This window comes from Podarcis pityusensis (genome assembly GCF_964106645.2).
Source record: "Podarcis pityusensis genome assembly, chromosome: 5".
Classification (NCBI taxonomy): Eukaryota; Metazoa; Chordata; class Lepidosauria; order Squamata; family Lacertidae; genus Podarcis; species Podarcis pityusensis.
Window position 1 is genome coordinate 39932785 of NC_138032.1, and position 26204 is coordinate 39958988.

Sequence of the window (26204 nt, forward strand, 5' to 3'; positions counted from 1 at the left end):
CGCAACACAGTGTCAAATGCCGTTTACCTTCCCGCCCTATTTATCTACTTGCGGGTGGCACTGTGGTCTAAACTACTGAGCCTCTTAGGCTTGCGGATTGGAAGGTCAACTATTCGAATCCGCGCAATGGGGTGAGCTCCTGTTGCTCTGTCCCAACTTCTGCCAACCTAGCAGTTCGAAAGTACACCAATGCAAGTAGATAAATAGGTACTGCTGCGGCAGGAAGGTAAACACTGTTTCTGTGCTCTCTGGCTTCCATTATGGTGTTCTGTCATACCAGAGGCGGTTTAGTCATGCTGGCCACAGGACCTGGAAAGCTGTCTGTGGACAAACACCGGCTCCCTCAGCCTGAAAGTGAGATGAGCACCTCACCGCATAGTTGCCTTTGACTGGACTTAACTGTCCAGGGGTCGTTTACCTCTTACCGTATGAGAGTATACTCTGGGCTTTTAACAATTTGCTGTAGGAAAATATTTGTATATTTGCAGAATGGCAATGAAATTGCATTTTGGGGGGCTTGGTTATCCTGGAGATCAAAGTGGGCTCAGGGCATCTTAGAATACCACTGATATCCTAGCCCACAACTTCTAAGCATAAATGCCAACTGAATGTGGGTGGAGCTGGACCCTTTAAGACAGAGCCAGGCACTGAGGTATGCATGGGAATAGGGAATGGGATGGTGTGAAACAGTCTGTGAATGGGGTAGACCATTGTGTTGTCAGACAGGAGCAGGTCTACCAGTTTGTGACTCCAGCTGTAAAGTGCTGTGGCAAGATATATGAGAACACATCTAGTCCTCAAAAGATACATGGAGGAAGAAAGGTCTTGCTTAGCCATTCACTCTCTATAAGGTGCTTCACCCCCTTACCTGTCACCAATGGCACTCAAGTATAAATCTGGACCAGAATTTGCTTGCCTCAGTATGCCCAAATCTCACTGCAGCAATGAAAGCAATCCCAACATTCATCAAGTGGGGGAGATGATAAGAGTTGTAACATGTGATAGAATAATAGTCCTCCATTATTACCAAACACTTGGGAACCCACCCACTTCCATAGTATGCAGTTTGCCCTATTTTAATATAAGTGGAATTCCTGCCAGAATACTAAATTCTTTATTCTAGCTGTTGCCATTCAACTGAAATCCTTCAGTCTGCCCACATCCTGTACACCACCAAAGACTAATGCACATTCCAATACCTGTATGTTTGCCAACAGGGAGGGGCGTGCAATTTTACTTCCTGCAGAATTACCACTCCGGCCTACAGAGCCAGTCAATCTCAACAGCATTTAGCTGACTTCCATATTCTGTAGGAAAAGAAGGAAACACACCCACACCATTGAAGCACTACCCCCTGAGCTTGAGTTTCCTACCTCATCCCCTGCAAAATATGCTAAGAGGCCAATCAGTAGTCCTTGACTTGGTAAGTTACCCACTTAATAATCTTGAAAATGTACAGTCCCTGGGCAGTATAGGGAGAAATCTGAGAGAAACAAATTTTGGAAACAGGCTGAGCCCAAAGCTATACTGGTACCTATAACCACTTGTTGTAATATATGGAGAAAATACATTCTTAAAATATACCTGCTAAGAAGTAGGGATCAGTGGTATATATCACTTGATCTGGTGGCTACTATGGAGAGGTTGTTTTTAGTGATGACACCTTATAAATCAGAGTGGGGTAGGCTTACACACACACACACACACACACACACCCCGATATCCTGAACTGCCCTACCCTTTCCTGAACAGATCTGTGAGGTACCTTCTTTTCTTTTAATTTAGACACTAGATTTTCTGTTCAATGTGGCTTTTAACTGGCCCCTAATGATCTAGGTTTTAGTGCATTTTAATATCAACTCTTGATTGGATTGCTGTTTGCTATTTAAATTGGTCCTTCCTTCCTTCCTAATGCTTGATTTTTAGTATTTTAATCATATAATGTTACTGGTTTATCTTTTTGCATGTCACTTTGAAAATATTTTTCAAAATGACTCACAAATGCTAAAAATAAGCAATGAGGTGACACTTAGGCTATTTCCTTGGTGTCTGCTTGACTACTTTTGTGTTAATTTATTCCTACATTGGGTTAGGCATTGCGTCTGTCAGTTTCAGAATCTTGACTATGTTCAAACACTTATTTGGTGAGGGTCTACTTTTGTTTTGCACATTTGTTGTTAAGTAGCCATAGTTTTAGTTCTGCGTAAGGGGCTGTAGCAATCAAATTTGTTACTTTCTCCCTATCTTGAATAAGTTATATATTGCTTTATTCTTGGACTTAGGCATTTTTGTTTTCACTGTTTATCTTATCTTGAATGTAATTTAACTAGGTAAGGATGAGGTAGGCAATATAGTATATTGACATTTGAATTAAACCTTGGTCTTTAGTACTTCTCTGATGAAATGGATATGTTCTGCTTTGTTTGAAGAGAAATCAAATACTGAAGGTTTCTTTCTTTATGTTAAATAGCAGCACCGAGCATTAAGTTCTGATTTGTTCCATTGTTTCTGGCAAATCTGGATAATTTGTTTTCAGGCTTGCAAACAGCACATTTCTGTACGAATTAGTACACTCGTTGTTTATGCTTGGTTATACATATTACATTTTTTCTTTTCTTTTGTTGTTACAATTGTATCTCATTCTTCCAAGGAACTCATAGTAACATTCTAGTCTCCCTTATAATGTAGCTTAGGGTACTTTACGGGTTACCATGTGAGGTAGGTTAGTAGCTTATGCGAGGCCACCCAGTGAATTTTAACCGCTACACTACCTTGGCTGTTGTGACTCAAGTATCGGCTCTGCCACCATGAAACATTTATACTTCTATAGAATCTTAAATGGACATTGCATACCTTAAATTAGTTAAACAAGCAAAAATCTTTTACAGTTACAAAAATCAGAAGCAGTTCTGATTTACTACTCCAGAAATATTATTGGGGAGCTGGGGAAGGGGGACAGGGAAGGGTGGAGCTGGCCAGTGAATCGACCTAATTCTGGGAGTGTAGAGATAGTAAGTGGTCCCTTGCTGCTCAGAAGCCAGAGGCATTTTTACATTTTCCTGTTCCTTTTTAAGTCCATAAACTAGTTCTCCATTTAAAAATAAAACTCCTGTGAAAATAACATCCAAGTGTTTTATCCCAAGAAAATATGTATTATAGTCTCTCCTGGAGAAAGAGAGAAGATGTAAGGTAGTTTTGACAATATGGTAATGTTATATAGAACAGTACTGGACAGGTTATCGATTCTTGGATGGGAGCACATTCTGCCCTCTCTAGTGTGGGGAGGGGTAATCAAAAATGCCCAAGTTTCATAATAAATTTGATGCCATTGGAGCCTCTGTGGTCAGGCATAGCATTGTGTACACATAAAAGGGTAAAGGGCCCCTGACAGTTAAGTTCAATCGTGAACAGCTCTGGAGTTGCGGCACTCATCTCGGTTTACAGGCCGAGGGAGCTGGCGTTCGTCCGCAGACAGTTTTTCTGGGTCATGTGGCCAGCATGACTAAGCTGCTTCTGGGGCAACAGAACACCGAAACCAGAGCAGCGCACAGAAACACCATTTACCTTCCCGCCGGAGCAGTACCTATTTATCTACTTGCACTTTTTGGCGTGCTTTTAAACTGCTAGGTTGGCAGGAGCTGGGACCGAGCAATGGAAGCTCACCCCGTCGTGGGGATTTGAACCGCCGACCTTCTGATCAGAAAGCCCAAGAGGCTCTGTGGTTTAGACTACAGCGCCATCCGCGTCCCCTAAAAATAAAAATATTTACATATTACAAACTTGCTGCATTCAAATTTGAAAGATGGATGTAACAGCAAAGTTGCTTACCACCTGAAAAATGGCTTTAATTCAAAAAGAATAGAGCCACTGGGAACCACAGAAAATTGCCTTCGGGTGTGGACTTGATTTCCAAGTAGGTAATCCTTTATGTTAGCATTAACAACTTCAGTAGTAAGATATGCACAAGATTTTTGTCGTCTATAAATAATAGGGCTAGAAATAGATGACTTCATCTTGCACAGTTTTCAGTGCAGGTGGCTTAGATTCTGGTAAATCTGAGTATTTCTAGATATTGTTTTATCATTTGCATAGTCTCAATAGCTCAGTGTTTCTGTTGAAGGTGTAACTTAAGAGGCAGACCTTTGGTAAACATATTCTAGTTTCATGAGTTAAGGTTGAAATATTTAATCAGTATTTACCAAAGAATTGCTCTGCGGATTATTTTAGATCTCCGACAATAGTACTTTATGGAATTATTTACTGTTGAAAGGGTGTTTCTGTACAGTTTACTATGAATGCATATCCAACTTGCAACTCAGAATCATCCATTCTGACACATTTCAGGAACAGTCAAACTGAAGAAGAGATGGATCATGGTTATTCATCACTGAGTAAAGAAATGGGAAAGAAAAGGAGATTGAGATTGTTTGTAAAAAGATTTTGTTCTCTTGGAAAGGAAAGTTGTTTTACTGGTAGAGAATTTAACACCCAATCTTTGCCTTTGTTCATGGCTGGCTGGTTGGTAGCCTATGTTCAGCATAATCTGCTTTAATGTACTTCAGTTTTTCAAAACATTTGGTCCCAATTGTTTGCTTGTATGAACAGGGGAATGTGATGAAAATTTGAAGTTCTTCCATTAGGCAACAACTAGAATTTTGAGACAGAAATGCTACAATGATGGCAATAGATTTCTCTTTTTTCCAAAAAGTTTTACATAAAATACAAGATTGAGCAAAGCAGGAAAAGGAGATTTTGCTTTTGGTTTCTGCTTCCTGGTTTCAACTAATCCCATTTTATTAATATTTCCAAACGGGAACATATTTTTGTTAGTTTAATTAAGGTTTGTCTGAACAAACCAGCTTCAAACTGGTTTACAATCCTGGCTTGTTCAGATAAACTGTAGTAAGTACTACCTGCAGTTCCCAGTTTCGACATAAAATTGAGCAGTTGAAAATGGAAGCAAATGCTTATTGATCATCTTGTGGCCATGCAGGATGGAGTAATTGAAGAGAGATCACCACTCTAAACAATTATTTACAGTTATGTCCAAATGAGGTAAATGCTGTGCCCCAGTGGTTTTTGTTGCAAAAGTTTGGTTGAAGTTACATACCATATTCATGTTCCACATTTCAGCTATCTATTGTCTGTTTTGCATTCTCACCTATTCATTTATACTCCATTGGACCACGAACCCAAATATGAAGTCCTGAGTTGTTATTTTAGGAGTTATCCATATCTGCCACATTTTCTGTTCAAATAAACCTACTACCCATAAGAAGGATGCCCAGTAAATTAGTTAAAGATACATGTAAGATACCATAACACCTCTTGTTCTGAACTGTAATGATGTTTGAGCTTCGGCTTCTCTGAGCTGACAGTGAAAGTGTTTTCAACAGCTCAACAACACTTACTAGCACTTGGCTATGCCTGATTTACACAGCAGGCAATCTTCTATAACCAGTGCCAGAGGACTTCATCTGTTAAGATCCTGTGGCCTAGTGGTTTGGAATCATTGTCCTAGGAAGTACAAAACAAATGTCAGTGATCTGTAATGCTGGCCATGAATGCTGGAAGCAATAGGTTGTTATTATTATGTATTAAATTTCTATACCACCCTTCACCAAAATATCCCAGGGCAGCTTACTACACACACACACACACACACACACACACACCCCCCATAGTAACAAACAAAAACAATACCCACCACAGTTTAAAAGGCCATTGATTGTTTAATTAGCCAAGCGCTTGGGAGAAAAGGAATGTTTTCACCTAGCGCCTAAAGATATGTAACAAAGGCCCCAGGTGAGCCTCCTTGGGGAGAGCATTCCACAAGCAGGGAGCCACTGCAGAAAAGGCCCATTCTTGTGTTGCACATGAAGAAGGACCTCAGATTATGATCACAGGTCTGGGTGGCCACCTCATGGTCAAGGGCTGAGATTAAAAGGAGAATGCAGGAGGGATGCTTATGAAGTGTGATGATGAATATGTCACATCTAAGTCCATTAAAAAAAACCCTGGTTGGCCTGTGTTACTCAGACTGAGTTGCAAAATACAGTTTGGGGACTTGAAAATGAAATTTTAGTTTCCATGGATAGGGAACAGTGCAGTTGCTTTTATCTTTTCTTTTTTTGCTTTGCTAACTTCTCACTTTTCCTTGCACTTTTGCAAATACGAATCTGTTGTTGGATTTGTTGAAATTCTGACTTGTTCAGAATAAACTTCCAGATGGAGAAAGGAATTTGACCCTGGGTTGGGAGATTACTTTTTTCCCAGAGAAAGCAGTCTCATGTCAGCTGTTCCACGGTAACCTCAGAAAAGATAAAGAGACAGAGACAGCAAGATGGAATATAAACTTTATCTGTGGACATGACTGACATAGAAATATTAGCAAGGGAAACAACCATAAAGTTACTTCACTTGTTCCTAGAATGTCTTAAGAAAACTGCCTTTGTTTTTCTGCCAGTGTGCAGATGATAACTTTTTAGAGACCTGAAGGTAGCATTGTGCAGCCCTCATTACTTACTGTTCAAACATTCATTTCCCCTTTGTCCCGCCATATTTTCAGTCAAACCAGTTTTGCAAGTTTATGCAGCATTTCAAGCAGTGCCTTGAAGAAAAAATGAAACTACTTCGCAGCAGTGTGTGGTCAGCAGTGCTGAAATAGATGTGTGTAAAAGCTGTTGTGGGCACCTGTTAGCTAGCACTTACCACATAAATAATGATGAGTAACATAAGGAGAGATCTCATTACAAGCAGAATCACTTCTTCTCTCAGTGCAGGCCCAGATGCCTACCAATAACATCCTTTATGAGATGCCACCCTGGAGGGCCTCCCAAATTTTGTGAAGGCTTTTTAGGAGGTGTGGGGTGCTGCTTCTTAGAGGAGGCAGCTTGGAACCTCTTGCCCACAAGTAGAATGACCACATGCCCTGGTCTGGATCCTTCCCAATATTACCTTTCCTCTACTTTTATTTTATTTTTACAGTAAGCTAACATCTTGCGTGGGCGTTACAGTCTGGGGATTGCGCCTAAAGCCAAAATCACGTATAGTCAAAACACATTGGGTTAAATGGCAGGTGGGATTGCCCAAGTCATTTTTCCCCAGAACCTCTCCCCCCTTTTTATTTTTATTTTTTCCCCACGTGCATAAAGCTGAATGCCCACAATTTAAATGTACACGCGCTGTGGGCTTACTATATATTGCATGTATCTGTTCCATTGTTCTAGTACCTATGCAGCACTCATAGCAGCTTACAACAATTTAAAATCTCAATGCAATAAAAAAATTTAAATGCAACAATAAAGTGCACAAAATTTGAAAGTGACAACAGCAGAGATTGCAAATGACCTTAGCAAGCTAGCTTGCCAGAATAAAAATCTTAGCCAGAGGAGGTCAGGCAGAGTGGGGGTGGGGGGCATCCATGCTTCATGGAGCAAAGTGTCCCACAATATGGGACAGGTACTGAAAAGACCCTTGACACCAGCAGTGCCTCCACCTTAGGTGGGAGACGAAGAAGGGCATGTGTCTTATCACTGAACCTGAATGAGGCAATCCAGGCTATCCAGTTCCACTGAGAAATGCTCTGCCATTTCCATTCTCCTATATTTTAAATTCTGTTTTTATTTCATCTTTTCTAGTAAAGCACACTACTAATCCAGAATCTGCTTGTGAATTGGTATGGTCAGTTGTTTTACTTGTGTAGAACCAGGGAAGCAGCTGTATTTAGAAAACAGGAAAACAGATGTATCTGGCTTTTCCACAGACACAGCCAGGCTCCCCTTTTTTCTTCCCCATTATGTTTGTACAGTTCTCAAGCTACAGGTACTGGATCAGGGTTTGTGCCATGATAGCACAGAGGGGTGGCCTATAAAGTGAACTGGAGTGGGGGAAAGAATCCAAGCGCTACAACTGATTGATATTTCTTGGAACATAAAGCCCCAAATGAGTGAAATTTTGAACTGAATACTGATTTCATACATGCTATTTAAAGAACTCTTGCATGTCTCATCCACTGTTAGCATGCCTTGTGAAAACAGAAATTCAGTTTAATTGTATTTGTATCATCTTTTTAAATCCGCCAGTAGCTATGTGATTTGTATGTCACCTGTGAATAAAAGTTCTACCTGTGACAACAGTGCTTGCAATTGCTTTGCATTGCCAGGAACAGTAGTTAATATGGAAAGACAATATTACACATTTATAGGATTCTGTCAGAGCCCAGACCAGCTGTGAACAAACATCAAGGTTAAATTTAGTGGGGTGCATTCAGATTGAAAGCATAACTTTTGCACGATGGTAAGCGAAGCTGCAAATTTTCCCAAGTGATATTAAAGTGCTTTGTCATATATATATGTTTTTCACCTTGTAGTAACAAGCTCCTGAGCCTTGTTAGTATTAATGAGATCTGTGAACTGATTTTTTATTTTTTATTTTTTTTTACAAAAATAAGCAGCTTCCGTTATGCTTCTTGCTGTTTATAAATACTTGACAGTCTCTTGGGGAGCTCAAGGTTGACAAATTGTTCATAGGGCTGTTTTCAAGCAGGATGTGAGTAAAGAGGAAACAGCTATAGTTATCAGTCCCTATCACACTCCAGTGTTGGCTGCTTGCAAAAGAATGCTGCATCAGGATAGCTATATTTAGCAGATGCACTGAGACCACCTCTATCTCTTGGTATGTGTCTGTGTATTTCAAGCTAATCTAAAACCCAGCCAGTGTATCATTAAGTTATTTTTCTGTCTGTTGTGGTCAATGTGACATCTATTCTGATAAAAGGACATTTCACTACACGCTTGGCCAAAGTCACTGCTTCATTTTGAGAGTTTTCAGGGCAGCTGAAAAATGTTGGGAAAGACCTGGAGACAACAATGGGTAAGGATTCCTTTTGATATAAATCAAGTGAGGAAATTAATATAAACAGCATAGCGAAAATGAGTGAAGGAAAAGGTAGCAAATACCAGAGAGATTGAAGCATGGGGATTTACTTAATGTTTTGGAATAAAAACAGCTGCTTTCATGAATTTTCATGCTTGCAGTTGCTCATTGGTGAAGAAGACCTATTCTGCTCTTAAGTAAAATTAGTTATTCCTTATTTTCGCAAGTTGTTATCCAGCTTATTTAACCTATTTATTTTAACATGAGAATAGTTGTGCCAAGAGCAGGATGCTATGTCTTAATACTGAGAGATAACAACTAGCCAGGAGAATTGAGAAAATAAAATTGTTAGTGCATACATTTATGAAGATTAGTTCATTGTGGGCACCATCTAGAGAGACAGGACTTTGCCTAAGGCAGGGGCAAGGCAGTCCACTGGTTTACTGTAGGATGGATTGTGGTAGACTTCTGACCCTTCCTTAAATGCAGCTTTCATATCATGCTTAGTGATGTATCCTAAACCTGATCTCATGTGAGTTCCGACCCTTGCAAAGGCACAGCAAGGGTCAGATAATTGCAACAAATACTATTGGCATTATTGTGAGCCACTTTGAGATCAATATTGTGGTTGGAAAAGTGAGATACAAATATTATTATTATTATTATTATTATTATTATTATTATTATTATTTAATTCAGATATGGGAGCATGAAGAGCCTACATACATATCATGTTGAGCTTAGTGGCAGTGGTGGTAGCAATAGCTGGACAGGTCAGTAGTAGTTTTATGTAAGCTGCCTTGTCTGTGATTGGAGTTGTGGGCTTGTCTTCCTTATCTGTGATTGGTGATGCCAGGGTGAGCGGTGAGTGGAGAGTGAGCTATTTCTGGACATTTTAGTAATGAAGAGAACTGCGGCAGCTTGGCAACTAGACAGTGGCAAAGAAAACAGTGAGTAAGCTCTCTTCATCAGTGTGTTGTGTGTGCATGTGTGCGCATGTGTGTTGCTCACGCACTGCTGCAGCAGTGGCTCGTGAGTGGGAGTGAGTGTGTCATCCCACCAATTTTACTGCACTCACCAGGACAGGGTTGGAATTTTAATTGTACTTGGAAATTATGATATAATTTATATTATAATAGGATTGATTGTCTTGATGCTTTTTTTGATAGTTTCAACTAGTTTTGGATTATGTTTATTCTGCAGAATGTTTGTGTCTCTATGTTTCCTGTGTCTGTGATGTCTGCTGAAAATAGGAGTGGGAATAGTGATAAAGGGTACTTATGTTTATGTTTGAGTTTTCTATCATAGATTCACATGCTGACGTTGAGAGTAATCTCAACCATAGAGTTCCATATCTGTAAAGCAGGAAAATATTTCCTAAAATTTGTTTTTTGTCCTGAATTCTGTGATGATATGCATTGGCTATATGCATATAGCCATCATATAGATCAGTCAGTACAACATGAGACTCTTAATTTCAGGGTTGTGGGTTTGAGCCCCACATTGGGCAAAGATTCCTGCATTGCAGGGGGTTGGACTAGATTAGGGGTCCTCAAACTACGGTCCGCGGGCCAGATCCGGCCCACCAGGGTCCTGAACCCAGCCCGCCCGGCAAGTACAGAACCTGCCACTGTCTAATGGGTCTTGGCCCAAAACTTTAGTGGCACAGGAACATGGTGGGCAGCGCCAGGGAACACGCGGGTCCAGAGGGCCGGGGAAGGCGAGGCCCCGTCGGCTGGGAGAGAGGCTGCTCTAGCTTGACGAGGTATGGAGGAGCCCCAGGAGCGGCGAGGCTGTTGTGGACTGAGCCCCGAAGTTTTCTCTCACTCCACGCTCCTTTCTCCACTTGGCACTTCCCCCCCTCCCCACTTTGCTTCCTGGCAGTTTCAACCGAAAAGCCTCTCCTCTTGCTTCCCTTTCTTTCCCCAGTTTCCTTTTCTTCGTCTTTCTTGTGCAAAGGCAGTTTCTTACTCAACTATTCCCTCAACAGTCATTTTGCTTTTCATTCTCCCATTTCCCGTCATCAGTATACGCTTCTACCCACCAAGCCCGCTTCCCTCGCTTCCCAGAATTACTATTTTTTTTAAAGCTGTTTTTCACACAATGTCCAAACTCAGTGGGGTTTTCCCCCCTTTTGTTTGTTCCGCTTGCAAGCGCTGGGTCCCTGGACCCTCAAACTGAGGATGTAAATTCTCTTTAAGGACTTTTGGTCACGTGAGACTTTAAAGGGTTTTCGTCTGGGCCACCTATGCATGTTGTTCATCTTTAAATGTCTCTCAGCTCCATGTGCAATGCCTTTAAAGTACCACACATTTGAAGCACATACTACTCCTCTTAGAAGCCATGACCAGGTTTTAAAATGGGCTTCCCCGTGTTTAATGTGCATCATCACTGTTAGTCATTATTGCTGTTAAATTGTTTTTGTAGCTCTGTATTTTGTTCATATTTTTTTCAAACTATAGTCCGGCCCCCAGCAGTGTCTGAGGGACAGTGAACTGGCCCCCCGTTTAAAAAGTTTGAGGACCCCTGGACTAGATATTCCCTGTGGCCCCTTCAAATCCTACAGTTCTATGATTCTGTATTTCTATATGTTCTGTATGCATTATCCTGCTTTCTGATTGTGCAGGTCTGATGTTCTTATGTGGATGGCATTTTGTGGCCAGAGTTACTCTTCTCCAGGCTGTGGTTTAGCATATTTCCATTTCCCTTTGTCTTCATTCTATTCAGTTTTCAATGTAATGTTACTGCAGCCGGCACACAATATGCACTAGTAACCCTTTGTATGGGAGTTGTTTGCTTATGTTCGTAGAGGTATTCTCCTTTCCTTGCATTTATTACCCTACTCCTTCAAATGATTTATCTTATCTTTACCCCATTAACAGCTCTAAAAGAAACAGTAGCTGCTTTAATTCAGTTTGTGAAAAGTGTTAGTCTGCCTTTCGTAGCCATGGTTTCATTCAACATACTTGAATGAAATGTTGCTAAAATGATGTTGCTAAACCCATAATGCCCTATCATAGATGCTGAGAATTCCATGCAAACCCAACACATTTTTAATAAGAAACATGTCCATAATACTAAATATTTTTTGCATGATATTATAAACAGTTTTTATTTTGTTAAGTTATAAATAAGAGTGCTGACTTAAAATGCTGCTGGGGAAAAAATAAATGGCGAGAGGGGTGGCTGCTGCCATGGATTAAGCTCTTGGCTTTGATTTAACATTTATCTCTCAGTGTTGGTGATCTGCACCTATGAAATGATAGTCTTACTTGTTTGCCTATGACCAAGTTTTGTGTGGCTTTCCTAATCTGTATTAACAGAGATGTGGATTTGGTTTGCTACATTGTGATCAGGTAACTTTGACTGGCATTTTGTGGATCCTGGTTCATGTGGCAAAGTAAAGGAAAAAGTCCACAAACCGGAAGTCTGCTCACTTCTGGTTTGAGGGGTACAGTGCATACTCCTCCAGCCACTAGGTCACACGATTCTGTTTAGGTTCTTTTGGGTTTTGTACCTAATGTGCTTTATAAAACTAAACTCAAGTCAGCTAATATGGGGACTGTTACAGTTTTTGTGTTTCCCTACCCTATAAAGGACCAGTATATCTCACTGGAGGAAGAATAGGCTAGTAGTAGATCACTTACTTTGCATGCAGACTTAATACCATATCCTCAATACATTTTTTTTCTTTTTTAAAATGTATTTTTGTATATGGTTTCCCTGCCATATGAAGCCTCCTGTAGTATCAATAATAGTTGGTGTTAATTAATTGTATTGTTTTAGTGTTCCTGATAATTCGGTTACTCTGTTAATTTTGCTGTTTTTAGTTAGGTCTACACAATTACAGTTTCCCCTCTTTCATTGCTTGTTAGTATAAATCTGTTTTAGCTGAAAGTGTAATAGGCACCTCTACTTCAGCTAATTACAAGCCTCCAATTGTCTTCGGAATGGCTGGGAAAGCTTTGGGCACTTGGGGGAGGAATGGGACAAAAGACACAGGACAGCTGGGAATGTTGTGAGTACATATTAGACAAAAGGCATCCTCTCCAACTAATTCTCCAACTAGCCATGCTTCCTTAGGCCACACTGGACAATTTGTCCCACATAACAGCAGGGACTTTTAATTGCATAGCATCTCAGACCTATAAATTTAGGCATTTGGTACAGCAGCAGTCATACCCAAGAGCTAGAAAGCTTCAGCTTTCAGTGTATATAAAACTGCCGTTTAGAACTTGTCATTTTCATATTGGGTAGAAAAGACATTTAATTTTGTAAAATATTGAAATAAACTTCTGAGCAGGGTATGAATGCTACCAACAATAAAGTGTGTAGAGAAAGTTCAAAAGAACTCTCTCATTGGCTTTTTGAAGGATTTGTTTGCAGTTGGGAGTCTGGACATTTTGCACAATCTCTAATCTAACCAGAGCCTTGTTTTAATGCTTTCCCATTCATTATATGTCAGGGAACTGACATCAGAGCTAGAGGCGGAGGGGAGGCTCTCAAATGATGCTGGAGAAGGGCCCAGCAGGGAGAGAGGCAGCTCAGCAGATGGGGAAGCAAATCAGCGCAACACCAGAGATAAAGGGGGGCAGATGGGGGAATCGGCGAGAGGGCTCCAGGACTCTTCACCGGACACCAGCAGGGAGAGCACGGGTCCTCCGCTACCCACGCCCTCCCTGCACAGAAGGCTTCCGCGCAGGGAGAGTAGGAGGAGACTTGGCGTCAAACAACTTTTATGTTGGAAAAGGTTTAAGAAACGCCCACTGACGGATTCTGCTAGTGACTGAGGCAGCCACGAAGTGAAGGGCTGTCCAGACAGAAAGGTTTAAACAAGGCAACATAGCCAGGAGAGGCGGCAACTTACGCACGAGCAACCCATACTCATTACATTATATGAGAACAAAAAACCCATAGTGGCATTACTGATGGGTAGATTTTAGAACAAATCAAAATAAATCTGTTGTTAGAGCTCTTAATATCACTTGGCTCAATATCCTAGGTTGACTGTGTGTATGCAGCTTAACTATGAAATAAAGATGTCCAACTTGCATTGTCTTAGATTAAGAAACATCAGGAGAATAATGTGCCTATGGCAAGTTCTTCAGTCGCTCAACTACCCCAGAGTAGCTTTTCCCAACCTTGATTCCCCAGGTGTTTCTGGACTACAACTCCTACCATCCTTAGCCTGCAGAGTTGGTAGTCAGGGTTTATAGTAGTTGTAATCCAACAACATCTGGGGAACCAAGGTTGGGGAAATCTGTGCTAGAGTTAAGAACTTTAATAATGTTTCAAAGTTAGGACATCTGGAAGACTTGAATAGACTCCTTCAGTGCTCATAATTTCCATAAACCACATAGCATCAAAGCACAGAGAACCATTTTTAAAGTGTTTTGGAAGATGTAGTCTCTGGAACAGGATTTTTTATTTTGGTCACCTGGAAAGGCCCTAGGTTTTATTTCCCTTTTGTTGCTCAATTGCAAAGCTTGGTTCTCTACCTTCTCCTGCATCTGTTGAAATAGTCTCCTGTCTCCAGAAATCTTTAAGTCAGAATGAAACAGTCATTATTTGCTATCCTCCTCTTCTGTTAGTATCTCAGGGAGTTAAGAGTACCAGACTATTCTCTTACCTTACAGGTCATTACTCCATGTCGGAAACTCATCTTGTGTGCAGATAATAGAAAAGAAATGGAGGACTGGATTGCAGCACTGAAGACTGTACAGAATCGTGAACATTTTGAGGTAATGAAATAGGTTAGGTATAGATGTGTATCTGCCCTTTATTTTTAAATGCAGTGACAGCCTCACCCCCAACGCATACACTGTTTACTGTTCATATGTGCTGCTTGTTTCAGCAGTTATAATTAAATATTCTCTGAAGTCAGTGGTCATCAGAACATGTATATAAACTGTCTGAATTTAAAGTGATTGCTCACTTTAGTCATTTAGGCCTTGTCATCATGAGTAATCCAAGATCAGGAAAGAAAGTTGCACTTTCCCATAAGTGAGTACTACGTGGAGTGATGTCTTCAATTTTGCAAGAGTACAAACAGTAAAGTAGGTGGACTGTGATTAGTACAGTTATGATAAAGAGTTGGAACTTCAAAAGTACTATTTTTATTTTGGAAACCACCACTTCTAAGGTACAGATGTGATTTTGTAATGGCTGCTGTTTTTTTGGAGTGTCCTCGGTGGAAAAAATTATAGATTGATAAATAAAAATCAAAAACATTCATAAAAAATTAAATTTACATAAATTAAAAAACAGTAAACACACACAAAAAACTCCAAGCAGATAAATGCCATGAGAATTCAGGTCTTAAAATACTTAAGATAGTAAAAATGTTTAACGTGTATGAGAAAGAATACAATATTTGAATATTGTGTATTGACACCATTTCCCACTATTAATATGGGCAAAACTAGGCAAGACTCCATGCATGCAGTTAGCAAATTGCAGGTGCAGAGTACCTGATCCATTTCAGAACCTCAATATGGGGGTTAGGTGCCTTTGCCCCACTATGCAGTACATGTCAGGACTGGTGCCCTAATGCCTGCCATTTGCAAGAAAGGAGATTCCGACTAAAGATTAGGAAGAACTTTCTAATGATAAGAGCTGTTCTACAGTGGACTGGACTGCTTTGGAAGGCGGTGGACTTAGCTGTCAGCTGCGATTCCTGCATCGCAGGGGGTTGGACTAGATTAGCTTTTGGGTCCCTTCCAGCGCTACATTTCTATGATTCTATTATCTTTCTTTCTTGCTTGCAGCTGGCAAAATTTTGAATTACCAATCCAGACCATTTCAAGCCGATTTTACTCCATAGTTCTATGCAAAAATGCTTGGTGGGCATTTCATTTACATTTCTTACAGCCTCCAGACTACATTCCTCTCATTGTGCTTGTACCGTGTGGGATGAAGTTTACCATTTCACCCCTTGATGTACTTTTCAGATTGTTGCTTATTTCCCCACCCCCACATACAGCAGGGCATTCTTGTTCCTCTGTTCTTCCGTGGTTACAATGCTCCACAGATTATACAGGTGTAGATTCTGCCTCAGAAATATATAGTTTGCACAATTTAATATCTCTATCAATGTCCCATTGGGATGTCATCTTCATTTGTTTACCATAAATTCATTTTCAGTCTACACAGTACAGTATGGACCATTTCTCAGGGATGCATAACTGGTACGCCTGTTCGCATGCTCGGCCAACATACTGCAATGTGTGTCGGGAGGCACTATCTGGAGTCACGTCCCACGGACTCTCCTGCGAAGGTAAAATCCTTTCATTATTTTGTGCTTGGAACATAAAGCTGTTAGGCTTCCAAGAAGGCATTGGTCAGACTCGCACCCCATTGGTTGGTCACCATTCCAAGACGGGAATAACCGTATGATCCTGAAATGTTCCCTGCCAGACTTTGACATCTTGCAAATGAAATAGGCCTTGATCTAAAAATCCTGCTTATGCAATGACTGAGAAAAATTATACCAAAACAGGATTAGCTACAGTACAAAATAAAACTGGTTAGGTTTGATTCTACATTTATTGTGCTTCATAACTTTTGTTAAATTATAGGAGCTAAGAATCTTATGAATGAGAAAGATAACTTTTTTTTTTTTAAATTATCTGAACTTTGTTGGCATATATAAAAGATTCCAGGAGGGTTCAGTACAATAAAATCAGTAATAAAAAACCCTGCATCTAACATTTAAGTTAATGTTATATAACATTCACAAATCTTCATTCCGTGTTGCAGAAACCTGGCTACTAAAGATATCTGTGGTTGGGCTTTGTGGTCAGCGACCTCTCTCAGGTTGGGTGTTGTAATCTGTTTTTAAATAAACGTAGATCCTTAGAGGGTGTTACATGATATAAGGGGAGAGAAATACATCTAAGGTCCACAATTAAATTCAAGAATCTTTTAGAAATATGACATTAATTATTTTTTCTCTGCAGATAATTCATCAACATAGCTATTCCCTACTGGATTGTTTTAAAATATTTTTCAGAAAATACGTCTGATTCAAATAAAATTATCTGTAGTTTGATAATGTGTATGTGATGTTTCCTGAGGATAATTAATTTCTAATTAGAACAGGTTTAAGATTTCCTGTACATGCCTTGTTTAGATTAGACTGGTTAGTGATGCTAAAAGCAGAAGAAAAGAAATGGGTTTTGTGACACTGGGTTTCGTGTAGATTTAAATGGAGTGTTTGCTCAGCTCACCTCATATCTACTCTTCTCTTTCTTCCTTTCCCTCTCCTCCTGGCTTTTCTAGTCTGCAAATTTAAAGCCCACAAGAGGTGTGCTGTCCGGGCAACTAATAACTGCAAATGGACAACACTAGCATCTATTGGGAAGGATATCATTGAGGATGAAGACGGGGTACGTATGAGGCCATTTCTCATGTGGGGAAGGTTAACAGGCATATAGAAGGCATTTCACTTACACCTCTGCTTCTGCTAAGATTCTCTAGATTCTCTAGAGACTTCAGAGAGGAACATGTATACTTACTTTTAAAGTACGGGGGTATTATTGGGTTGTTGTTTTTATTTTGATTATATATTTTGTGGTTTTATATTTTGATTTTGTTCTGTGAGCTGCCCTGAGACCTCCAGGTATAGGGCGGTATACAAATTCAATAAATATTAATAATAATAAAGCAATGGGAAGGGTGAGTGTTGCTCGGTATTTCAAAGAGGGCATAGAGTCTAGTAACGGCCCTATAACGAAAGTGATTTATTTTCTGCTTGTTTGCAGATTTCAATGCCACACCAGTGGCTTGAAGGAAACCTGCCTGTGAGTGCCAAATGCACAGTGTGTGATAAAACATGTGGCAGTGTACTGCGCTTGCAAGACTGGCGCTGTCTCTGGTGCAAAGCAATGGTCAGTTAATGTTGCAACGCTGTTCAATTTTACTCCCCTTTTCTGCACTGTGCCTGTGTATTCTGATAATGCTATTTTGTAAGGAGAAAGTTTCAGCGGCATCCCACTGAATTTATTTATTTATTTGCTAATTAGATTTCAACTAAAATAAGCCAGCTGTTAGATATTTTAAAAAGATTTTATGCTGCTTTTGCCAATTACCAGTCTTTTACATAGTCGTGGATAAGCATAGCAAAATGTGTAGCGATCTATAGGCTCTTTATCCACTGATTCTAAGATGGGTAGAAATGTCGGTGATCTCTCATGATGTTACCACAGCAGCCTAAGGAAATTTCACTATGTTGAATAAACAGAATTAGATTAATAGAGATTGCTTGCTTAATGGTCCTTTGCCAGAAAATAAAGGTCACATCTGAAAGCAATAATAAATGTATTACAGATCTTTCTGATGCAGAATGTAGAGTCCTAAATATATGCTCTTCTTGTATCCTGGGAATCGCTTATTAACAAGCCGTATATATTTTGGCAAGGCCTGCCTTTCCTTGACAGTCAAGCAGAATAGCACTGAATTATTTTGGATACTTCACTGATTCTTAAGTGTAAATCCTAAGGATAATGAATTTCTTGGCATTCTACATGCACATGAGTGTGTGTGGAAAATGTATTTGAAATGTAAGCAAATAGCCAGGGAAGCGTAAGATATCCAGATAAACCATTTGGCCTCTGATGTTTTATAGTTGTTCACAGAATTATTTAAGGAAAATGATATGCAATTAACTACAAAACTTTTGAAAAAACCTTGGGCCTTTGTGAAAGATCAGTTGTTTTTCTGTGCCTGTTGTTTTAGGTACTGCTCTCATTATTTATTCTTGTCGACTGTAGAATTTCTTGTTTATGCCTACATTTTCACCAGTGTTTCCAGTTTAACAAATCTACTCTTTACCAATCTCTGGAGCCATAAGTCAGTATTCTTAGGATACTTTCAGAATCAAGTGTCCCAAGTATTGTAAGAAGGGAACTGATTTTATATTCCTTTGAGCTGGATAGACTAAGTGTTGATATAACGATTTCATCCTGCGTTATGCACACAGGTTTGTAAATGCATGCAAACAAAACACTACAGGGCTAAAGCCTGTTCAGATGTAATGGCCCTGCTTTGGGAACTCCCACCCTGCTCCTTTCCTTGTGGGCTTCCTTAGGCAGGTTTTGTGTTGTGTCCCAACTGGAAACTGTGGTTTAATTTTGGACTTGTAACCACTGTGTTTCACAGATCATGGACTGGACTCCCAAGATTAAGCTAGTTTGTGATTTCAGTGTATATTTCTTTTCCTTTCCATTCCTGTGAATTTCTTCTTCATTAAAACACCTGAATAGAAGCAAAACTTTAGCTAATATATTTTCCTCCCAGGTACATACCTCATGCAGAGACTTATTACCAACCAAATGCCCGCTTGGCCTTTGCAAAGTTTCTGTCATCCCTCCTACAGCTCTCAACAGCATTGATTCGGATGGTAGGTATCAGCTAATGCTTTTCAGTGTTTGTTTCACACTTTGCCAATCAAGCAAATAGCTCAAAAAACCAACGTTGGCATAACACAGTTATTCTCATTATAGCGCCTAATACTCATTATGTGCACCGTAATCTTTTTCTCTTTCCTTCTTCCTTGTTTCGTTCCTTATCTTCTTTCTTACATTCACAAAGATGGGAGACCTAGACTGCAAATTTGTAGAGCTCAAATTTAGTATAGGTGTTGTCACACTAAGATATTGGAACAACTGTTAGGTACCGTATTTTTCGCCCCATAGGACGCACCGGCCCATAGGACGCACCTAGTTTTTTGGGGGGGGGAAATAAAGGAATCCCCCCCCCAGGTGCGCTGTGCTAATCCCGAAGCTTGGGGCGTGCTGAGTTCAGCGCGCCCCAAGCTTCTGGGCGCCGGCAAGGTCTCTGCTAGCCGCGGGAGAGCCGGGCGACTTCGCGTGGCTCTCCCATGGCCAGCGGAGCGCTGCGCTAATCCCGAAGCTTGGGGCATGCGGAGCTCAGCGCGCCCCAAGCTTCTGGGTGCAGGCAAGCTCTCCGCTAGCCCTGGGAGAGCTGGGTCTCCCACGGCTAGCGGATAGCTTCCTGAAGCTTGGAGAGCGAGAGGGGTCGGTGCGCACCGACCCCCCTCGCTCTCCAGGCTTCAGCGAAAGCCTGCATTCGCCCCATAGGACGCACACACATTTCCCCTTCATTTTTGGAGGGGAAAAAGTGTGTCCTATAGGGCGAAAAATACGGTACTTGTAAAAGTGTAAGATCCGCAGATCAAAGCAGTCAAATAACCACATTAGGGCAATGCAATCCATGGCCACTAACCGTTAAAGACTTTATATGCCATTAGTAAATCCTTGAACTTGGCCCAGTAACAAAGCAGCAGCCTGTGCAGATCTTTGAGCAGGAATGTCATATGCGGAGAGAATCTCAATCCTATCAGCCATCATGCTACAACATTCTGTACTAAAGGCAACCTAGTACAGCCACTGTGCTAATAATGAACCCATTCTCCAAATCTTAAAAGACAGAATTAAAATGTCACCATTGGAATATTTCAATTTTTTAAAAAAGGGGGAAAAACAGTTAGTATATTGAAACAGCCGTATAGTTCCATGTAATATTCTGGTTAAAGATCACGTAAAGACCTGCAGACTGTTAGCCACCCTGTGGTAATAGAGCTCAATTATTCTTAATTTTTGCTTTTCCCTTCAGGGTTCTGGAAAGCCACTTGTCCCCCTTCTTGCACAAGCCCTTTGCTGGTCTTTGTTAACTCAAAAAGTGGAGACAACCAGGGAGTAAAGTTCCTACGAAGATTCAAACAACTGCTGAATCCTGCACAGGTCTTTGATCTTATGAATGGAGGACCTCACCTCGGGTAAGAGATGCTCTCTTGATGTACAGATGCCTGCAAATACTTAGAGTGGCCCCAGGCATGAGGGACAGAGCATGAGCTTATATAATGTGGCAATACTGGAGAAAAAGAATGTTTATACAGTGAAACCTTGGTTGTCAAACGTAATCTGTTCCGGATGACCGTTTGACTTTCAAAACGTTTGACAACTGAGGCGCGGCTTTCAATTGGTTGCAAGAGCTTCTTGCACTCAAGTGGAAGTCACGTGGGATGTTTGGTTTCTGAAAAACATTCGAAAACCGGAGCATTTTCTTCTGGGTTTTTGGCATTCGGGAGCCGAAATGTTTGAAAACGGAGCCATTTGAGAACTGAGGCTTGACTGTATTACTTCAGGAGGAGGGGATCAGAGAGAATCCTAATGCTCACAGGGTGAGTGCTCTCTATAATGTGGGTATAGAATATAACCTCTAATGTATCCATCTGTGATCGGTGGCAATATTCTCAAATTCTGGGGTGTAGGTATCTGTTGTATATCCACATTGATTAACATTCATGTATCTATGCTTTGTTGCTGCTTTCAACAAAAGTTAGGCTGCTGTTCTCAGTAAGTTTGTGATACATGAGGATTTGATTTCATTTTATAAGTAGATTTGGAAGCTACTATATCTAGGGACGTCTTCTCTACTTAGGATTGTTGTGTACCTTGTGTGAAAATTATATTGAAAGTCTTGATGCCTGAGTGTTGTATGATAGGTCTGCAACTTAAGTTGGGGTTACATTCTGGGGGTCTTGCCTAACTTCAAAATGTAAGACAGAACTGTTCCACCAGGCCTTTGGCCAGGGCACAGCCTGACTCCCTCCTTTGGCAATCTTCGCGGAGCTCTGGCCCAATGGTTGCCATTGGTTTGATTTGAATTAATTTTATAATGAATGATTTTAGAGTGTTGTGTTGTGTTGTACTGCTGTATTGTTTTATTGTTGTTAGCCGCCCTGAGCCCGGCTTCGGCTGGGGAGGGTGGGATATAAATAAAATTTATTTATTATTATTATTATTACTACTATTATTATTATTATAATGTCAGAGCCCACTGGATTCAATGGTGGGTGGGATTGCCAAAGTCATTTTTCTTGGAACTCCACCCCCTTTTAAATGTTTAAATCTTTTTTTTTTTTTTTTTTTTGGCCATGCACATACAGCTGAATGTGCACAAGTTAAATGCACACAAGTTGCAGACTTAACGTAATTTATGCTTCTCTGTGTCTCTGAATAAGAACGCATTTAAAGTTTAGAAAGCAGCCTTATTAGGTCAGACTATTTGTCCATCTAATCCACTATTGCCTGCTTTAACTGGTGATGCCAGGTGAGTGAGCCTAGAGACCTCTTGATGTAAACACATGCTCAACCACTTAGCTATGGTCTCAAAATATATGTGTTCATTCTGTTACATTTACTGCACAGATACGGTACCCCTTATGAAGCTCCATAGAACCTTTCATTTATTTCTTGAATTGCAAACCACTCTCTGTGGTTCTTGTTCTGGGAAGAAAGTATCTGCTTAAAAAACCCCAAATACTCTAGTACCCAAACTTACGTCTTTGTGTTGCATAGATGGCTAACTGGTACACTGCTGTTACTTTGCCCCTGCAAATACAGATTCTGATTAATTTGAAGTCTTTATTACTCCTGTTGATTAGATTTTAGTTGTTAAACTCTCTCGCATTTTAATAATACATTACAGCAGATACACCTTTTTTTCCTGTGCAGTTTACGTTTATTCCAGAAATTCGACACCTTCCGAATTCTGGTATGTGGTGGGGATGGAAGCGTTGGATGGGTTCTCTCTGAAATTGACAGCCTTAGTCTCCATAAACAGGTAATTTCTCTAAGTTGCCATTCTACATGTGGATTGGCTAAATGACAAAAGAGAGCAAGGAGGAACTTATGAAATACAATTTTGCCTAGAATAACGAAATATCTAAGACTGAAAGTTTGCATGACAAACATGGGATTCCCAACTCGGTGTTTACTGAATGTGAGTAAGGTTCATTTGCAAGAGAGCAGCAGTAGGTGTTGCCCCCACCTAGTGTTTATCACAATATTTCCCCCCAGCCAAATATCTTTCCGGTCTCAGGAAGTCTTAAAGGGTATAGTCTTTTATGTATTTGTTTGCTTAGGGCTGGTTCACAAGGCCCTGTTTAAGTCCAGCATAGCAACTGTTCCGCATAGCAACTCATTCATGTGTAGATGTTCACCATGCGTAACTTTCAGCTTTCACTATGCCGCTGCAGTCTTCCAACCCTTTATTCCAATTCACAGTTTCATGGCACAAACCATGTAGAGTAGCCTCTGTGCAGGCAGTTTTGAAGTTATCGTTGGGCTGATACTTGATCATATAAATATGCCTAGTTCTTGAAATAGCTATTTGCTTGGAATGGAAGTATTGCCTTTATGATAACAAATAATTCTTGTTTCAAAATGGCAATAGCACCACTTTGTGGTTAACTGAAATACTGATCTTTAACAAAGCCTTCAACTATTGTTCAATGTCAAGGATGTAATTGAACTCTGTTTCTCACACTTTAACTTTTTAGAAACAGATTTCTTATCAGCTATTTTTGACTGTTGCCAGCCCTACATTGCATCCTTCTTGTTGTTATTGTTGTAAACTCCAGCAGTGGGTCTCCATATTTTTTTTTAAAGACCTGTAGATGTTGAAAGGCAAGATTTGAAGAAAAAGTAGATTTTAAATAATTGCTTTGAATAGGAATAAGCCACCATTCCTTGTAATGGAAAGCTGGGGAAATATATATATTTTTTTAATGGGTAGGAATTCTTAAATAAGGATCTGGGGTGTGGCGACTGCAATCTGAAAAAATAAAACAACAAAATAATTTGAAAATGGTGAAACAATATGGGTGAAATATTAACGACATAGTTTCTTTTTAACTGGACTCTTTACTGTGTAATTTTCTCACATTGTCTTTACTGTAAGAAATCAACTAGAAAACATTCAGTGGTCAGAGTTGGTGTGGGCAGTGAATCCCTTTGGGCTAGTCTTATTTTTATTCTCCCCTTCCTATGTAGTGCCAGTTGGGAGTGTTGCCCTTGGGCACAGGCAATGATCTTGCCCGTGTGCTAGGCTGGGGATCGGCTTGTGATGATGACACTCAACTTCCTCAGATACTGGAAAAGCTGGAAAGGGCCAGTACCAAAATGCTTGACAGGTAGGTGCTGTTCTATGATTCTGCTCCTGTCCCCTAACACAGTGATAGTCAGAATCACCAAATGTGCACATGGAAGTCCCTTGCACTTCTTGAGCTTTAGTGCTAGATATGGCCCAAAGTCTGAAGTTTTTGTCAGTGGGTCTGTTTTACTCTCCCCTGAGTCTGTTTAACGGGTTGTGGGTGTTTAATGAGCTGTGTGCTAAAGCAGTGGAAAAGAGGAAGGCATCTCTGAAAGATTTTTGTATGGCATTCTTTTAACAGCAGCTGTTTTCTGTATCAGTCAATATAGTAATAACTATGCTGAATAGTTCCTCCTATGTATCCCAGGATTCCCTAATTTTAGGAGGAGTTGCTTTTTCAGGAACGTTGCTCTCCTTCCTTCCCAATAGTTTAAGAGTATTTTTGTGAGTTTGAAGAGATGAGATTTGTCTCTGTGTGAAGGCATCCTGCTGGCCCTGCCTCATTGCACATGTTGCACCTAAACCAGAAAAAAAGTCAAAACGATCAATTTCCTCTGTTCATTTTTAATACAGAGATGTAAGAAGGGAAAATGTGTTCCTTCTAGAATCATCTGCCTTAAGCATCCACTTCCTGTTGCTTCTTTATAAACAACGTGTGCCCTTTTAAGGGTATCTCATTTGTATTAAATGCTGTGATGTCTCTTTTTCAATAGGTGGAGCATTATGGTGTATGAAACAAAACTTCCTCGACAAGCATCTGCTTCTACAGTCACTGAAGATTTTAGTGAAGATTCTGAGGTGGTTGTATACATTGGGGGGACCATGAAAATGAACTAAGAAAAGTTAATGATAGCAGAGCAAAACACCTATGAGATAGATACATGGGGAAATAGCTCTAAGGGGAGGCATGGCTTCTATACTCAGATATGTAGAAAGGACTCAGAGAGACTAAAAACTAAAGCATTCTCCAGATTAAAAAATATTTTTAATTGTTTTCATAGCTCAAACAAATGTTAAGTTTTACTGCAATCATTTCCCTTGTCTGATGCCACAGTGAAGTGAATACCAAGTTGCTTGACTTTTTTTGTATGTTTTGTGAGTGCTCACTGTAGAGTAAACTGAAATCATGGCTACACCTTTATGGGGAGCCAAGAATACAGCATGTACTGCTCCATGTTGACCCTGTAATGTGCAAGTCCAGATGAGGTGATAACAATTATCCATTTCTGACTATGACAAGGTGCAGCAGATTCTCTTCTATGAAGATTCTGTGGCTGCTCATTTATCCAAAATCTTGACATCCGACCAACACTCAGTGGTCATTTCATCAGCCAAGTAAGTACTCCAGAGATAGGTGGTATAAAGAAGTCTGCTATATTATGCATGTTGGGAAAATAATTATTGCTTATCTGTTCTATTTCACTTAGGGTGCTGTGTGAGACTGTGAAGGATTTTGTGGCTCGAGTAGGGAAAGCCTACGAGAAAGCACCAGAAAGCTCTGAGGAATCAGAAGTCATGGCAAGAAAGGTATTTGGGGGGAAAGGAAATTCAAATCTCTCTCTCCCTCTCTCCCTCCCTCTCTCTCCAACACACGCACACACACTTTATACAATTTCTATAAAACTTTATGCTTTGTACTTGTAGTGCTCTGTTTTGAAAGAGAAGCTCGACTCCCTTCTGAAAACACTGAATGAAGAATCTCAGGCTTTGTCATCTTTGCCAAACCCGCCTCCTACCATAGCAGAAGAGACAGAAGATGGCGATGGTTCAGGCAGTGCTTGTGATTCTTCTAGTGAGCGTTCAGTAGGCTCCTCTTGCACTGCCCGTCCTCAGATATTTCGTCCACGTGAGCAATTGATGTTGAGAGCCAACAGTCTGAAAAAAGCTATTCGTCAGATTATAGAGCATGCAGAAAAAGGTAAGGACTAGAAAATCCTGAGTGAGCCTCAACTGCTATATGAAAGGAAATATGCTACTGTATTATCAAGACATGCAAGAATTGGGATTCAACTACTGCGTTTTTAAGTAGGCTGTATAATTCCTTCAAAAGTCAGGAATGAATTCTGTAGACTGTGTAGGATTTTCACCATGAAGCTGCCATTTTTTCTGATGTCAAAAGCTTTTCAGAAGTAAGAAAAACATTTATCAGATCACCTTTTTGAACATGTTAGCTGACAGACCATGTTCACCTGCCATGCTAAGTCATAAACCAGCAGCATGGTAGTGCATGCAGCAGAATGACTCCCATTTCACTCTGTTCAAATTGGGAGTAATAAACCAAGAGTTTATTGTAACATGTGAATCAGTGCTTATGGTTTTTTCTTTCTTTCAGACGTGCATACATACATGCATAATTTAATTGTATGCTG

At 40.3% G+C, this 26204-nt stretch overlaps 1 protein-coding gene across 8 annotated transcripts in view; it reads left to right on the forward strand.

Annotated features, from left to right (window-relative positions):
* DGKD (diacylglycerol kinase delta) overlaps positions 1-26204 on the forward strand; it is a 71602-nt gene that overhangs the window by 25592 nt on the left and 19806 nt on the right. For 5 of the 8 annotated variants that reach the window (XM_081007054.1, XM_081007049.1, XM_081007050.1 and 2 more), the window contains 12 exons: positions 14514-14618; positions 16021-16153; positions 17158-17264; positions 17640-17765; positions 19174-19276; positions 20512-20674; positions 22416-22524; positions 23736-23875; positions 24549-24636; positions 25076-25170; positions 25263-25362; positions 25480-25753. In XM_081007054.1, coding sequence (XP_080863180.1) covers positions 14514-14618; positions 16021-16153; positions 17158-17264; positions 17640-17765; positions 19174-19276; positions 20512-20674; positions 22416-22524; positions 23736-23875; positions 24549-24636; positions 25076-25170; positions 25263-25362; positions 25480-25753 — 1543 coding nt within the window. Of the gene's footprint in view, positions 1-1303; positions 1424-8736; positions 8875-14513; positions 14619-16020; positions 16154-17157; positions 17265-17639; positions 17766-19173; positions 19277-20511; positions 20675-22415; positions 22525-23735; positions 23876-24548; positions 24637-25075; positions 25171-25262; positions 25363-25479; positions 25754-26204 lie in introns of those variants that run through there. The other 3 variants (XM_081007051.1, XM_081007052.1, XM_081007047.1) reach the window with 3 other exon arrangements.